The following is a 19,063-nucleotide window of genomic DNA, read 5'->3' on the forward strand; positions in this document are numbered from 1 at the left end:
ATTTTTAAAGACAAGCTCAAATAGTAGTTCAGACCGTATCATATTCATATAAGCTTGGATCCAGTTTATTTGGGTTTTTTTTTTCAAATATTAATTTAAAAGCATTACATTAACTAACATTGAAAGGTTTAATAAAAATCATTTAATTCTTCCATCATTAATTGTACATATTTATTTATTACAACAAACTCTTTTCGAACGTGCAATTAAGAAATGGAGTAAATTTTTTATTGTTATACATAAATAAATGCGCGAAAAAAATACTGACAGGCACAAAATCGCTTTGCAAAAAAATACATATAAATAATCATTTTAATGATGATAAACAATGATTTTTAGTAGTGATAGTAATGTTCTTTAATAATGATGAAACATTTTTACGTGTTATTATTAAGGACAGAAAAAACAAAATGTTTTGCTGTAATAGGATATTATGAGCAGACTGCAGCTATGCAGAAATCCAAATAGAATACGAATTCAAAACCAATTTCAGTAGACAGTACCAAAGGACTGATAACTATTTATTTCTATTCAACTAAAATATATCATATTCAGTAGAAAATATAGAATATAAAGGTACATACAGTTAACAATTTTTTCCCTTCAAAATCACTTTTACAAAAATTAAAAAATTACTCATGGATTAATCTCAGCATTTTGAAAACCAAATTTTCAATTCTGTGTAATTCAAATTTATGACCTTTGTAAAATACATTGTTCTCAAAAAAAATTTCAAACTAAGATTTCTGCCTGATTTTATCACAATCATGTACATAAAAATGCTCTAAAATTATTTTTAGAACCGTCGGAGCGTTTTTAGAAATTCTAAACCCAGGTTTGAAATGTTCTTACATATAAGTTTTCATTAAGCTCCGAAACTTAAAATTTTTTGTGCGTAAATTCCTTTTGAGAATGGCTACAATTATTATTCTTAAATTTTTTAATAAAGATGATTAATTTAAAAATTGGAAATATTTTTTCCAATTTTTAAATTTGGCCTTAAGCTAAGGTTGTATTGGATTATGTGCTTAGATTTAGTTAAAATTCATGAAAAAAATTTTAAAAAATATTACATTTAGTATTAATTTAATAAATTTTAATAAATAAATGTAAAAAAATATTTCATTTAAATATGAAAAAATATTACATTTATTAATTATTAATTAGTTATTACATTTAAAATTAAAAAAATATTACTATTATATACATAAAAAATGTAAAGATATTGAAAAGTTTTATGTAAAGGATAAGAAAAGTTTATTCATTTTATTTTTATAGCATTTAATTAATTATACGGTCTTTTTATCTCTTATATTAATTACATATTATTATTTTCTTATATTAATTTTTATCACTTATATTAATACCTCTTCTGTTAACATCACAACTTTTTATGCAGCTTAGTGACTTATATTTGTATCAATTCTTTTGTCTTGTTTTTGATTAATTTGAGCAAAAATATCTGGTTAAATAAACTATATGTTATACTGACTAGATACGTTTTTTTATTAAAGAAAGCTTAGTTAAAAGCTCAATGCTTTAATTCAATTATTAATTCAAAGATCAATTTTTCAAATTGATTTACCTGCATTTACTACCTTTATTTAAATAAATGTGCACAACTTTGGTTGATATATAAAGCAAAAAACTTATGCATTGCAACAAAACCGCAATCTTAATTTCCACAGCATGTGTGTGTCCAAACATGGCGGATATCCTTACCTTGCATCTCCAAACTAAACAACGACTGAAATAATTACCTGACACATTCTTTTACGAAACACATTGTTATTCCAAAGTCAGGAAAACAAAAGCGAGCGAACAAACAAACCAAAAAAGAATAAAGTAAAGAATAAGAAAAAAATAGACAAATAGACACCGATACCATGGGAGCGTTGGGAAAGATAGCTAATCCAAGGGGAGGGAAGCTAAAAAAAATTTGAAAAAATCAGCAACATTACAGAGTTCTCATATGCACCTCCTAAAGAATCGTGTGGTATAGTTAATGAACCTCCGCTCCTGACTCGAACTTAATAGTTTTGAGTTGTAATTGTGTTTTAAAGGAGCGCGCGAACAAGACGAAGTTGAAATGATTTATTTTGAAAGAAAAGTTGAGCCGATTTGTATTCCGCTAATTAGAAAATCGCCTAACCTGATTTAAAAGACGATTTATCGCTCGTCTTTTGGATTGGATATGCCTCGAAACGTGTCGGGTTACCTCGGGTCTTTTGTGGTTCCTCGGAATGTATTTCAATTATTTATACAAAAGAGAGTATTGGTCACGATTCCAGTTCCATGAATCAGCTATAATTACCGAATTGAAAGCGTTCACTTTAAAACAATAAACGCATTTTCTTGAGACTCATTATTCAACCTTAATGAAGCCGAGTGTTTTTCTCTTGGTGAATTTCGCATTTGCCAATAATAAATGAGCCTTAAAGCACGATTGTATAATCTTACTATATCGGAGCGTTACTTATTGTAGCGTTAAACGTAGCGTTACTTATCGCACTTCGTGCGACCTTATTACACTCTTTCCAGCCTTCACTTGCTTGATTTATTCGTTGTTATGCCGATTTTGAAGAAAGTGGAATTCTCAAAAAGTGAATTAAAAAAAAAAAGTGCATTTATTAACAGGGATTCGAAAAAGCGATTTCTCGCAAGGCTGACTAAGCCTTCTAGGAGTCTTTAAGCAATGTTTGGGTTCTCCTCTCCCCTCTAAACTTTCAGACCCAAATATTTTTTAATCACTTTTAATTTAACTTTTATATAAATAGTTTTGAGTACTAAATTTTGATAAATCAAAATAACAAAAGGCTTTGTTGCATATTATTTTCTAAAAAGTTGATTTCAGTAAATCTTATGGTTAAAAAATCATCTGAATTTAAAAAAAAAAAATTGTAAAAAATTTCAGTATTTTTCTGAAAACAATTCAAATAATATTTAATAATAAGATATGGCACTATTTTTAATTATAAGGTATCGCAATTTTTCTTAATTATAAAATATCATAAAACATAACCAGTAATAATTAATTAGGAATGTTGCTAAAAATAAACCTTAAAAGTTAATTTAAACAATATCTTAATATGAATATGATTGCACGACTTTATAAGCACATGACTTTCAAAAATACCGAAAAAAAATTTCGAGGATCTTAAAGTTGCTGGACTTATTACTGGCCTAATTAATAATCTAGGCTTATTAATGAGTAACGAAGCATTTGAGTAATGCTTAGTTATTCATTATTTATTTGAATTCAGTCAAAAACCAAATTAAGGCGAAGCTTTTTAAACTTTTGTACACTTTAATAACCTTTAATTTACTTTATTGCATCACATTTATAAAAATGAAATTTTGTAATCATGTTTATATTCACATCCACATACAGAGTTTTGAAATTTTATACGTTCTATACATTTGATATCACTACATTATTATAACACTTTTTGAGTTATTTATAAATTAATTGATTCATTTTTAATAAGTTGTGATTCCGTACACTATGTGAAGTATCTAACTGAACTAATTACTTGTTACTAATTTCAAGATTTTATAATGATTTTTATTATAAAATTATAAATTAAAAACTAAAAAATAAATTATGACTGTTATAAAAAAAAGCTACTTATCATTACACGAATAAAAGAGTATTTATGTATTTAAAAATTAATTCTATCACATTTTTTTCCCCTAGAGAGATTTATAAATTAAAAATAATTTCTTTTAAGAAAATATCACCTTGGACCCAAATGTGAAAGATTTATCTAGAAGACAGGTATTAATGATAACAAGAAATCAGAATAGTAAATTATCTAACTCAAGATAGAAAACCCGATTTTTTTTATAATCAAATTTTTAAAGAACTTAACAGAATTCCCTACAAAAATTAATAAATATCACACTTTTTCACAATTTCAAAAATAAACCTTGAATTATTGCATTTCTCAAATTCTGGTGCATTTTTGTGATATATACATTAGATTTAGCTTTATCTTAATGTTGCTTTTATCACTTTGATCTGCATGAATTTCACTTTTTTTTTCAACGTTACCATATCATGAATGTCAGGAAACAAATTCCACTTTCTTATCAACAATATCCGAAATTCTTGTATTTGTTTTTTTAAATGTTCTTCTCTCGCCTTATGTGTTTCCTTTGGAGCTAACATATTTTCCAAAGGAGACTTACCGGTAAAATATTACCTGTAAATCTATGCAACTCATAGTATACTTTGAAAAAATTTGTGGATAAGGTTGATAAGGTCATATAAATGTCAAATAAAAAACAGTAAGAAGCACTTATGAAAAATGATAAGGATAATGACTTACCCTGATTATTATAACCTATTGGAAGTAATAATGATTATAAAAAGCATATTGTCTAAAATCTGTGTTTAATTCTGCGTTAATTATGTCTTAAGAAAAGAGCTGATACTTGAAAAATAAAATTTCTATTTCATATTTGTTTAATTTTACATTAAGTATATTTTGCCCAGTTAAATTCCTTATTAAGATGCCTATTTTAGTTTAAAAATCAATTTATAAATAAAATTTGGTCGTAAATGAAAAAAAGTAATATAAATTATTAATACACAAAAAAATGTATATAGTAGTTGTACCAAGTAATACTCTTCATTTAAAAGAAGACGAAATGTGTATATTTTTATTCAGAAATATATTATACTTAAAATATTGATAAATTAAAAATAAAATCTTAGAATATTAAATGGTGCCTTAAACACTGTCTGGTTTTTCAAGTAATATATTTTTAAAAAAATACTGAAAAATTAAAAATAAAATCTGGATGCTTTAAGTATTTACTTTGTTATTACTTTGTAAGTTACTTTATGTAAGTTATTACTTTGTCAAGAAACATATTTTATGTAAAAGATCGAATGATTAAAAATAAAATCCAGGCGTCACAAGTAGCATTTAGGTTTTAATGAAGAAATATATTTTACATAAAATATTGATAGATTAAAAATAAAATACAGACGTTACAAGTGGCATTTAGATTTTAGTGAACAAATAGATTTTACATAAAAGATTGATACATTAAAAATAAAATTCTTGCGTCATAAATGTTGTTTAGTTCCAACCTGCAAACCCTAACTACTTTTCACATATGATTACCAACACCGAACGAAAACAAGCTATCTATAAATACCCTCGTTAACTTCACTTACACGAGGATGGGTTTCTTTTCCCCTAATTGCACAGTCAGGTTTGGATGGTGGAGATGAGCCCCGAAGCCTGCCCCCACCCGGGACATTCCCCACTTCAATCAACCGACCGTTTGCATTTCATTTATTTCTCTCTTCTAATTATACACCTCCGGGGTAGACGGCAAGGTAACGTTTTAGAAGACATCGCCAGTGAGAAAAGAGCTCTGGATTTTCTTAAAAGCCGTCTGTCAATTGCCGTGACACTGAAGCTAGAGAGCGACGGCGTAAAGCCAGGGGAGGCTGTTCCTGTTGAAAGCGAATTTTTTTTCGGCGGTCCGGGTTTTGAAGATACTAAGAATGATGAGCTTTAGGAAAGAAACGGGAGGATAGAGGATAAATAAATAAATATAAGGGTAAAAGGATATAAATAAAGCGAAAGATGCGAGACTCGATGGTTGGCAAGAACACTGAGGTGGAATTTTGTGAGTGTACTAGAAACGCTTGTTATGTCACACGGCGAATTCTTCATGCTGCGACCTCGATTCAAAGTCCATTAAGTATTTTTGAGCATATTAATGATGGTTTTATGATAATTTAATGATGAATATTTACTCAATGTCAAGTCCACTCATTCGCGAATCTTTTTAACCGAGCAATTCTAACTTATTTTGTGAGGGTACTAGAAACGCTTGTATGTCACACGACGAATTTTTCATGTTGCGACCTCGATTTCTAGTCCATTAAGTATTTTTGAGCATATTAATGATGATTGTGATAGTTTAATAATGAATTTTTACTCAATGTCAAGTGCACTCATTCGCGAATCTTTTTAACTGAGCAATTCTAACTTATTTTGTGAGGGTACTAGGAACGCTTGTTATATCACAATGCGAATTCTTCAAGCTACGACCTCGATTCAAAGTCCATTAAACATTTTTAAGCATATTAATGATGATTTTGTAATAATTTAATGATTATTATTTACTCAGTGTCAAGTTCACTCGTTCGCGAATCTTTTTAACTTTACAATTCTAACTTCTTTTTGTGTGTGTGTGTATGCGTGTATAGAAAACTCTAGTCATGTCTCAAGGTGGTTTTTTCGTGCTGTGATCTCGATTCCTAGAAAATTAAGCATTTTTGAGCATATTAATGATGATTTTATAATAATTTAATGTTGAAACTTTACTCAATGTTAAGTGCACTCATTCGCGAATCTTTTTAACCTAGCAATTCTAACTTATTTTGTGAGCGTACTAGGAACGCTTGTTATGTCACAAGGCGAATTTTTCATGCTGCGATCACGATTTCCAGTCCATTAAGCACTTTTGAGTATATTAATGATAATTTTATAATAATTTAATGATGCCTAAAAATAATTCTTACATGTGTTAGCTATATATTTAAACATTTATAATTTGCAGAGAGTTGTCTCTCTTTTTCTTGCTAATACTGGGAATTTCTGAGCATGAGAAGTTGCCTTAAAGAGAAACCGATCTTCAGTATCACATGCGTTAAAATTACAATAGTATTGATTATTTAATGGTCCCATCGTCGATGATGGGACGTACCTCTTTATTAGGGTTCCGCAGACGTGACGATTGCAATGCGGTTTATTTGTGATTACATGTGATGCATTCAATTTTTATTTTCAGATTTTTTTCACGAGGGTCTTTGATTTTTCTTGTGATTAGTTATAACAGTATGAAAAAAATATATATATCTTTCAAAATATTTATCACATCGGACACTTTTAAAGAACAAGAAATACTGTGGAAATTGCTCCTAAAATAAACGCATTTCGTTCAGTATTTGCAAATCTTCTCACAAATGCATATTAATGGATGCATTAAAGAGCCTCTCCAGAAAGGTCCAGGTTTAAAGGAGATATCAGAAACTTCGCTTTATTTTAAAATATTATATTCATTCTGGAAGTTTTCAATTGCAAAATTGTCAAGGATTTATTATTGTTCGTCAGAATTTTGATATTGGATTTATTGAAGCAATAATAGCACAATAACGTAACTATATAGAGCAGTAATAGCAGTCTACATAGAGCATTAATGTATACATAAAGCAGTAATAGCATTCTACATAGAGCAGTAATAACTACATAGAGCAATAACATAACTTACATAGAGCAATAACATAACTTACATAGAGCAGTAATGTAGATTATAGAAATTGAAAGTCATCTTTAATAAATTTTGAACTGCGTAATCGATTGAATTTCAGAATCTCAAAATGACATTTCCGTTTCAAAAAAATTACATTTACCATCTTAGAATTCTCATGAAAAAGTATTATTAAATTTCTTGGCAAAAACTTGTATTATTGATTATACATATATACACTGAAACGAATTAGAAGAAATTAAGTGATTGTTTTTCCGAGAATCGAGGTTGTATTTATAATCATAGAGTGTCTTGATTAAGAAGCAAAAATAGTTATATCGTTGTCAATAACTGCTGATAAGTGACACTAAGAAAATACTTTATTTGCAGTTATTTTTTCTCTCCTTCATTAAGGAAAACTCTACAAATTTTTCGTAATAATTAAAATGTCTGTTTCCCAGTATGTGGTAACAATCTCCAATGACACACCCAAATTTCGGAAACTTTTAAAGCTTATATTTACAGTGTTATATACTTTTGTGTAAAAACAACTGAAGATATTGTAAAGAATTTTCTAAAGACATTAAACAACTATTTCAAGCTATCTATGATTTATAAATACAACTATTTGTGATTTCGAAACAGCTATTTTCAACTATCTATGATACGTGAAAATTTGAATAATGATTATCATGATTATCACAAATCATGGCGATGAACTGTTGCGATGCTTCATGGTATTTTTTGATAATATGGAAATTACACTATTCTGTATGGACGTCGTACAGCTAAGTTTCTATAGATATAGCATGAAATCAACAGTTTCGATGGTTTATGATATTAGCTTTGAGATAGATTTTATTTTATCCCAGTATATTTCCAGCCTACTTAAAAATATAAATCAGGTAAAACATTTATAAAATATGCCTCGCAATCTGGGTTTGATTATTTGACGGCGTTTCACTTACTTTAATGCACCCTCATGTTTTAAATGCATTTAGGTGAATTGAAATCTATAACCAACTTTTGTAACAAAATATTTAATATATCACTATACTCCAAATTTGTTAAGACTTAAATTAGGTAAAATTTCTACTATTTGTGGTATGAAATCGATAGTATGATTACTTGACGGCATTTCTTTAGATAACATGATACCAAACTAATGCATCTTTATATTCCCAGAAGAAGAATTTCAGCGAATTATGGCAGGAAATCAGCAAATTAGTTGAATTTCTTTTGAAAAAAACAAGCTTATTTAATACATCACTATATTTAAAGCTTGTTTGCTAATCTCAATTTCTAGAATTGTGTCATGAAATCAGCAGTTTGACTGCGTAATGGCTTTAAAGCCAACTCTATTATGTCATTGTACTCAATGCATTAATAATAGTGTGAGGTTTCAACAAATTACGGCATGGAATCAGAAACTTAACTGTGTCTCCTTCGAAGAAATAAATGGTAATTTAACACATCACCACACTTTAAACTTGCTTAAGAATTACGGTCAAATTTCTAGAATTGTGGCATGAAATCGATAGTTTGGCTGTTTGACGGTATTTCTTAAAACCAACTCTACAGCATCATTACACTCCAAGAATCAATGATGGAGTGAAATTTAAACGAATCATAGCATGAAATCAGCAACTTAGCAGCATTTTTTTCGAGAGGGAAAAAAATGCTCATTTAATACATCATTATACTTCAAACTTGCTTAAGAATCTCAATCACGGTAAGATTTCTACTAATTGTGGCATGAAATCAATGGTTTGACTGCTTGACGGCATTTTCTTTTTGAGACAAGCTGGTAAGCTGACCCTAATGTATTACCTGAGAAGCGAATTTCCTATTGTTTTCGTAACTACAATTATTCTACTCAGGCACTCACATGCCTCGTTATGCTCCTATTTCAATTTGGACGCAAACCGTGTTGGTGGAAACGACTTCCCCCAAGACTAAACAAACACGCTTATGTTCCGAAACATTTCTTTGAAGAAAGAAAGAAAAAAAAAAGTGGCAAGGGAAAAAAAAAAGAGATCTCAACCGTTTCAACAGTGGGAGCCAACTTTGCTAGAAATGTCTCCCCGCAATCTCGATACAAAGAACCATCCTTCTTTTGCCTTCATGGACCGCATTCACGCAGGACAGCACAGAAAAGTACCTCTTTGACAATCAACTAAGTATTAGAAAAAATTTATAAATAAAGGACAGCTGTTCACCGCGCATCCAAGGTCGCCTCGAATTCAAGTGGCGTTTCTGGCATCAACAAAAACGTTGTCTGGAAAAGATAAATTCTCGAATTGGAAGGCGCCTTTAATTCAGTCGCATTCGGCATCACAAGTCATTACGCCGTGTAAACAGCCCCACTGTCAGCAGCATCAGCATGTCCTCTGAAATGTTTCGGAAAGCTCTGTAGAAATCGGATCGCTTTTTGGATCGGTGTCAGGAACATAGATGAGCTGACTGCTAGTAATCGGGCGGGCTCTCAAATTAATGGTCGGGGGGAGAATTTTCGGCCCAAATGATTAATAAGGCCTGGATAACAGGGGGCTTTGTTGCCTGTAATACAATGTTAAGCTTCGCACTATCAGGCGTCGATCAATTTGTTCCAATTTATAATTGTCTCATTGCACTTAAATCTGATACCGAAGTGAATTCTTCATGGAACCAAAAGCTTTGGAAAAAACTCATGTATCTTTATCTCAAGCTAATGCCTTAGATCGGAACCACAAACATTATACTAGTAGAAATCCTCCCCCCCCCCTTTTTTTAGTGAAAATTCCCCATGGAACCAAAACTTTAGGGAAATAACTCGTAGACTAATGTGTCAGATTGGAACTACAAACATTATTTTGGTGGAAAGTTTATTTTTAGTTGAAATTCCTCATGGAAACAAAAACTTAGGAAAAAAACTCATACATCTTTACATTATGCCAATATATTAGACTGGAATCATTAACGTTATTCTGGTGGAAACCTTTTTTTTTAAGAGGGAGAGAAAAGTTGACAGAAAAGTTGAACCAAGATCCCAAAATTTGAAAAATAAATAGGAAGTTAAAAAATAATTAATTATAAATAAAAAAAAATACTTCAATTCAATGTAATTTACTAAGAGCTGATATTTTCAAGGTTTTTAGCAACTGAGGCATAACTTCCCCTTTAACTTTTCATCGCTCTTGCACTTGAACAAAATTTTTAAACTTTAAAAAATTTATTTCGAATATCTTGTGCATTATTTATTCGTTCCGGATAACGAATAGACATGTTACAATATTGCGGAATATAATGCAGTATTCGCGAAAACATATATTCTTATGCAATATTGCATGAAATTGTATAATATCAAACAGCATTATACAACATTTTGCATCTATATTGTGCTAAATGTATATTAATCTATTTTGAATGGTGACATTTTATCTGTTAATAGTGAAATATATCTTTCCTTGTATGTTGGTTTCAAACAATAATATAGTTCATATCCCACCCTCTCTCAAGTTATTTGGTGCTTAACAAGATAATTTCCTTGCCCAAGAGTGAAAATCTTTGAATTCATCATTACTGTAGAATTTAAAAGTTAATAACTCTTTAAAAGCTTTATTAATTGCATTGATTGTTTATCATATATATCAGAAAACAAGTAAGGCATTTACAGTTATATCTGTTTTGGTTCGTAATATTTCAAGCACTGAGATTTATGATTGGAAGTTTCTTACTTTAATGTGCATTCAATTATAATTTTTTAATTAAATATCTTACTGTTTATTTTAACAAATTATAACATCCAACAGCAAATATTTTCTGCACAAATAATTTGATAAAATTAAAAAGTAAATAACAAGAGTCAGATTAGTTAATTATTTTAACGTCGCGTTTTGAAACAACGCAAGGCTATTTTGGCACACATATCTTGTAAATTTGAACCATGATCAGGCGTCTTGGACGACGCCTAAGCTGGCATTCTTTCTCTAAATACCCTCATTTTATCAACGGGATGACGGATTTAATTTGCATTCGGTCTGCTTTCGTGGTGATTTTCAAGGGGAATGGATTTCTAACTCGTGACTTTTTATTGCGATATTGGGACTTTACCACGAGTAAACCACTGCCAGACCTGCCAAGAAAATGTCAATTTCAAAATATAAATTTTATGAGACTGAATCTTAATCTTTCTCACAGATTACCATATTCTCTTTAAAATTTTATTCCTTATATAAAATTTATTCAGTTGTAGCAAAAACATTTCTATAGCTGCGTTTTTAAGTTCATATGATGAATTTTCTTTTATCTTGCTTACTGTTTTATGGTGAATGTTTCTGAAATCGTAACGGGATTGAGAGTATGTATTAATTATTTTCTTAATGTATAACTGCTCTTTGCTATTAATTAATTTTTAGATGCTCCTCTTTAAATTTTGATTCTTTTTTCACCAATATATAGCACATATTCATGGGATTTTAGCATCTTAATTAAGTACTTAAATATGTTTCAACATCCATATATTTAAGCATTGCAATTTTCTAATTTCTTTTTTTTAAATTTTATTTTCAATTGAAAATTTTTTTGATAATATATTTCGTACAATATAAACACATTTTATGCTTTTCCTATCAAGTATTAATATTTTCGTATAGAATAAAACAATTTTTTCCCCTTAATATGCTCTTATCTGATTTTTCCTGCAATGCTTCTATTGATTGATTGATTTGATAAGGATTTCTAACATTTTTGTCTGATCTAATTTCTACCATGTAAATTTTGCGGTGTTCCCAAGAGTAGAATATAAATTCAAAAAGGAAGTATTAATTTAAAATAATTAAAAGAAATTTGCAATTATTACAATTAAAAGGAATCATATAAATGTATTTTATGTTTCTAAATATTGAAAAAATTTGAAGATAGAATTATAGATAGCTATCATACTTAACAATGCTATTAAAATTTTAAAAAACAACCTTAGATATGATATTTCACTGAATATTAGTAATAGTTTTAAAACAAACTGTCATTTTGAATTTTTGAGATTGATTTACTGTAAATCGAAATCCATTTTTCATACTCACAATTTATTTCTCATTTACAGTGAGGTTTAGTGTTTACAAAGTGCAACTGTATGTGAAAAAGCACTGAAATCAAAAAATTGTATCTGTGCAATTTTTAGATGCAGGATTATATTTAAATTTCATAATGTGACGTTGATGAGAAAATTTCAAATTTTGCATCAAATATGACATTATTTTCACTTGACCAGATAATTTCATATATTTATCTCATATTTTGACGATTAAGAGTACTTCACATGCTTCCATAATCTTTATAAACTTTAGAATCTTTTATGAATATTTATGATATTTTCTTTACATATGATTTCATTTTTGCTATCGAATTAAAATCTGCATTACTTAAGTGATAAATCTAATGATGCAAGAGTCGCAATAAGCTGCCGCAATTCCATTCGCTTGTTTTCATTTGAGGTTTAAAATAGTGATTATATTTTAATATTCGTGTTAAAGATAAGGTATTTCAAACTGTGAAATATATTTTTATACTTCTGATTTATTAAGCTTTATTTTATTTTGAAATTAAACATACAATATTTAAAACAAATCCTGGAGTTATTCAAGATTTTTCATCTTTTTTTTTTTTTAGGGAGCCAGGTGACAAACCCAAAACTCCTAGTTCTACTAGCAGTACCAAACAAGATAGCAGCCCTTCTGATAAAAACGACCGTCGTCCATCTTCTTCGGACAACCATCACAGTGGTCCGCACAGTGGTCATCACTCCCTGAACCTGGACTCGGACACTGCACCCCTTGGATGCTGCAGCAGTGATAGCTCCAACGGCATGTTCAGTAGTTCTGAAATGACAAAACTCAGCCCCACCCACCCAGCGTTCGTATCGGCCGGACCGACGCAAGGTTCCGCGGGAGGCGGTGCGGGACACTCCGCCGCTGCTCTGGCGGCAGCTGCAGCGGCAGGCTTCCGCCTGGGTCCCATCGGCGATCTCTCGGTGGCGCTGCCGAACAACTTCATTTCAAACCACCTTAACGACCTGAGTCTAGGCCTAACGACTGCAGGAGCGGATTATCATCAGCCATTATGACAACAAACAGCCGGTGGGGGGACAAGTGCACTGGCTGCCCATCACCAGGTAGCCAATGCAGTGACCACCGCCGGTACTGGTACTAATCCGATGTGTGTGATAGTGACCAGTGAAGGACTCTTACCTTATAGGAACTCTTTGGCCACGCAACCAAGCCTGGTCATGCAAAAGTACGGTGAAACATCTTCGTTTATATCGAACTATTTATGAGTAGCCTGCTGTTCAATACCAGCGATATATATATATATATATATATATATATATATATATATATATATATATATATATATATATATATATATATATATATATATATATATATATGAACATTTAAAGAATTCGGCTGTGTAATTACGATAAAAATTCGTGTTGTTTTATTGCCATTTTTTCCAGAGTATTTTCTCATCTCAATGTTTCTTAATATTTGATGAATATTAAGCTTAAATATAAGTTATTAGATTATGAGGGATACAATGTAACTATTATTTAAGGAAAATATTATTATATAGAATTCTTTAAGATAGTGGATGCCGTAATCACATAACTTCGTTTCAAGGTCAGATAACCTCCCCTGTACTCGAATCATCGCAGCATTGAGATGCAATTTATTAAATAATAAAATCAATAACATATCTAATGAATGCTACATGAAATAATAATATATGAATTGTTTTCTTTTGTATTCAATATTTAAAAAAAATTTTTTTTTTAGTTATTTGCCATATGGTGAAAATAAGAAAATTAATTTTGAAAATTATAATAACTTCATTTATTTTTTCCTGACGAAATTGCAATAGAATTCCAAAAGGAAATAAAAGCATGAATTATTTTATCTATTAGACTGCATTCACAATTTTGACTTTTTGTGTTAAGTGGCAACGAGGAGCGTTATTTTAAAACCTTGAAAGAATTACCACTTTTTTCCTAATCCACTTTTTTATTATTAAGAGTACCCATCCTTTACTTTTCCGTAATGATTTGACGAATTCTGATAAATTAGATAAAACTTTTTGTTTACGTTTTTTATTATGATCCTTAGTCTATCTAACAAATACGATATTATAGAAATAAATTATTATTATATATTTTCTATTATATTTAATCCTGCATTCTAAACATTTTTTATGCAATTTTAAATGAAACAAACGACAAAAATTGGTCTACTTAATTACTTTATAAGAGTATAGAACTCTTTCATGGAAGCATTTCTGATACAAAAATTTATTATATCTCATTATATCTGAAAAATGTTTACAATTATTTCGCTACAAAAGGATAAAAACATAATTATTGTTTTATTATATTTATTTTACACGCTTCATTTTGTTCCGGTGAATCATCAATGTTTCTAGAACTAAAGGAGTCATTTTACACTTCTAACATCTAACTGCACGCTCTCTTATACCTGGATGTTTTCCCATCTCCAAATTTCTCAATGGATTCCATAATTATATTAGTGGAATTCATTTGCAGGATGTGAGTTGAGCCGACTCCATTTGCTTAGTTTGTTTCTGTAAAGATTATATAAAAAAACATAGGAAAAACGCTTTCAACTTCCAAAAAAGTTAGGAAAATTCTAAGAACATTGTAATTAGACTATGATAATAAAAGTGTTATTTATAAATTTAAACTTGTTATTTATTTTTTTAAATATATTTATAGAATTTTAATTGCAAAGATTTCATTTCTGTATATCTTTTAAGTTATAACCATAATTATGTCGAATTATATGGTTTAGTTTTGCCAATATTTTTATAAATATATATACATCGTTTAAATAATGTGAGTATGAAAGCATAAAAACCATTTATACCGTTTTTTATCGTTGAATTACTTAAAGATTTACAATTGGAAAAAGAAAAATTTTAAACTAAAGAAATTTTAAAAAATCAGTAATGAAAACTAAAAATAATTTGCTGAAGAATTATTAGCAATTCTGATATTAGAGTAATTTAAATTTATTATCCTGAAAAATATGTTTAGAAGCCATTTCAAGGTCGAAATTTAACAACAAAAACAAAATATTTCTTTAGAATAACAGAATTTTTTTTCCAAGCTTCCCGTATCAAATAAAGCTTAACAAGAATCAATATGTGTTTCTTTTACAAAAGATAAATTCTTAACAGCCTGATTCATGGTATTATGCTTAATAGATAAAACCAAGTTTATCCAAAAAATGATCGTTTTAAAACTGCATTTTTATGATTGATTGAAAACCTCTTATAAATAATATCTGGAACGTAGCAACATTGAATTATCGAAATCCTTTTTACCTTTTCTAGTATCTTAGAAGAAAATTTAGTAGAATTTCATATAGAAAATCGTTTAAAGTAGCTCTAATACTCCCTATTTTACACACTGATATCAGTACTTACTTTTCGAAACTGGCAACTTACCAAATGCGACATAAAGTTTATCGTTTAGAATATGGCATTCGGTCTTTCGTCCAATAATAGAGAAGGAAAATGCGACATCGCTGCTTCCTAATATTTATTCAATATTAAATCGAATTTCATTTCTTGTATAAGGAAAAAGAAAATCATTTTGTAGAAAGAGAAAGTATGCATTTCTCAAGAAATTGGTTAGTAGGAAAATTAAATCATATTTAATAAAATAATTTCGCAATTCTTGAGATGAAAATTATTTAGCTTCCACAAAATGCTTTAAAAAATTAAGGCCTGAAGCTTTCATTGGCTTGAATACCAGAAGTATAAGAGAAATGACGATAAATTCTTTTATCATATGTTCATAACGATATGCGTTTATTTTTAATTAAATTTAAATAAAAATTAAAGTAATTCTTTGTTGCTTAAACTTGGAACTTTAATCTTGCTTTGCTTTAACTCTCAAAGTTACTTATATTGAATATTAGTATGAAACTTTATTCCATTTCGGGAAAAATTTGTGTCATGATTAGTAACATCTTTTAATTTTTATTTAAAGTTACATATCATTTAAAACTCAGTATTTAAAATTAAATTTTAGAAGATTCATTTACGTTGCTTTAATTCTCGAAACTAAGATAATGCTTTTTCACAGAAATATTCATTGGATTTCTTGAAATAACTTATATTCACATATGTATAATTATTTTACTGTTAAAATATAATTATTATTTTCTTTGTATAAATGTAAATAAATGGTTATTAAATTATAATAATTTTTTTGGAAAACTTCAGACATTACAGCGACCTTTATTCTTTAATGCAATATGCTCGTTTTCCAGCATATAATGAAATGAAAGATATTCGTTACAAGCTTCGATTTCTTTAACGAGGGTTTTTCATATGTTTGTGCTTAAAAATTTTTTTAACAAAAATTTTCTTCGAAGATTGAGTTTTTGAATACAAATGCAATTTAATCTTTTATTACAACATTATAATTTGGCAACCTATCCTCGATAAAAAATAAAATGAATACAAAATTTTGAATACTTATTACTTTTTAATATCAAATAAATATCAGCCCAAGATCTATAAAGACTTTTAATTATTCATTTTTTTAAAATAAATCAAAATCTGAATAATTTGTAGCATTAGAAATGACAAATATTACATATATAAAATTACTTTATGCTTTACAACAGCATGGCCACTTTTTAAATTGCAAGGAGCAAAATTAATGAGTACAGTTGGAGTTCAAGGAATGTCAAAAAGTATGTTTATCCACGTGGTTGTACAGACTAGCTTCGTTATATTTTGAAAACAAAGTCAAATATAACTGTAGATGCTTCCTCAAACGACAAGAAAAGTCTCCTTTTCCTTTTTCAAAATATATTATTAGTTGCTTTATTGCAGGATTTAAAACATGTGTCATGGTTTTTTTTAATTGTTTTGTGTCTTTAAAATTTGAACTATGTTTTTTGTTGTCTTTGAGTAGAATTAAAAAAAGTTAATAATATTTTTTGTTTTGTTTTGAAAAAAAAATATTTTTTTGCGATTTGCGTGAAATTTTCCTGTTACATTCCAATTACTAAAAATATTAATTGTGTATAGCTAGTCACACTGCAATCTGAACTTTGGAATGCACGAGAATTGAATTCTTATGTGATAATTATGAATGATTCTTGTATCATGTAATTGTAAAGAATAAAAAAAAAACATAATGAAATAAAATCATAATTGAATGATGCTGTTTATTTTTATTTTTTGTGTTTAGCTTTCAATGCACTTTTCCCTAAAAAAATCATAGCATTAAGTTTTTAAAAAGTAGGTACAAGATTCTGATTGATTGTGTATTAAAAATAAAGGTTTTTTTCAAAAAAAAAACCGATAAACATAATATTATTTTATTTTAGTATCAAATTAAAAAAGATATTTAATATCTAAAAATTGATTTTTTTTTAGAAACCAATGGGAGAAATCACCCGAAGTTTCCTCGCATACGGTCCAATAAAGAGCTTAACACGTTATAACCACACAAAAATTGGATAATGGATTTGGACCTTGGATAAGGCCATGTATGCCTTGTGCGAGTAAAAGATAAATAAAAAAAATATATACGATCGCAAATTTCAAGTTATCATATGAGAATATTATTTTAAAGTTATTATTTGTCTTAATTCATTTAAGTCATTAACCAGTTTTAACCGGTTTGAAACAATCACGAGACTTCTCTATCGGTCTCTTTCTCTTCCTCTCTCTCTCTCTCTCTCTCTATATATATATATATATATATATATATATATATATATATATATATATATATATATATACCATTTTTTTGAACTTTCATTTTCAATTTTTCTAGCTGGTAAACAAAGTTTTAGAGCTCAACCGATTTTGAGATGAAAAAAACTCATCGTTTTTCTAAATATCGACGAATGCGTAATCTGATAGTCTCGTGATTATTTCAAACCGGTTTAAACTGGTTAATGACTTAAATTAATTTAGACAATTCGTAAGAATTCAGAGAATGAATAATTTGGAAATCAAGTTGTAATTTTAGTTGACGATAAATCGCCAAATGTGACAACCTTCTGCATTATTTTCTAATAACCCTAAAAAGGAAAAATTGATATCTCAAAAGCGATAAATCGCTAAGTTGTTGCCAACGCATTTTGAGGCTTCAAAAACCTGAAACCAAAACAACATCATGTCTCACATGATAATAAATAGTTATAAATGCAATAATAAAACAATAAATAAATAGTAATAAATACGATAATAATACAATAAATAAATACAACTTAGACGTGAAACTCATTTTTAGTGATTCTATCATGCAAATATATATATTGGACGTCTTTCCCCTGCTTTCACAACATTTGTCACGGAACTAGAATTGATTTAATTGATTGATTGATTGATTTGATTGATTGATTTAATTTATCGCACTATTATGTTTACATGCATATGAAAGAATAGACCGACAGACGGACACCTTTTTGACAGACTTGTTTCGAAATTTCATAAGAATTTATATTTTATATTCTAAACCTGCATCAAATTTGTTTTATCTAATTCTTTAACTTTTTGTAGTTATAGAGTTCATTTGTATGCGAAAAGTTAGGCAGATCTTCTCAAATGGATACTTTGTTTACATATTTTGTTTAAAGTCCGCATAACAAATTTCATCGAATCTTATTCAAAGGGTTTCTGAGTTATCTTTTTCACAGATAAACTTAATGCAAAAACTTCCTTTTTTCGAACTCAGTAAGAAATATGGCGATTCGTCAAAATC

General features: G+C 28.8%; 1 protein-coding gene across 2 annotated transcripts in view; it reads left to right on the forward strand.

Annotated features, from left to right (window-relative positions):
- The window catches only part of LOC129981419 (homeobox protein six1-like), a 56,841-nt gene extending 38,985 nt beyond the window's left edge, over nt 1-17,856 (forward strand). Inside the window, exons 2-3 of one of the 2 annotated variants that reach the window (XR_008785311.1) lie at nt 12,928-13,551; nt 17,728-17,856. Coding sequence is in view for 1 of the 2 variants with exons in the window: in XM_056092259.1 (XP_055948234.1) it covers nt 12,928-13,381 (454 nt within the window). In the remaining variant the exon portion in view is untranslated. Of the gene's footprint in view, nt 1-12,927; nt 13,659-17,727 lie in introns of those variants that run through there. The other variant, XM_056092259.1, reaches the window with a different exon arrangement.
- Nucleotides 17,857-19,063: the final 1,207 nt, after the last annotated feature.

The sequence above is a fragment of the Argiope bruennichi genome, chromosome 8, assembly GCF_947563725.1.
Source record: "Argiope bruennichi chromosome 8, qqArgBrue1.1, whole genome shotgun sequence".
Taxonomy (NCBI): Eukaryota; Metazoa; Arthropoda; class Arachnida; order Araneae; family Araneidae; genus Argiope; species Argiope bruennichi.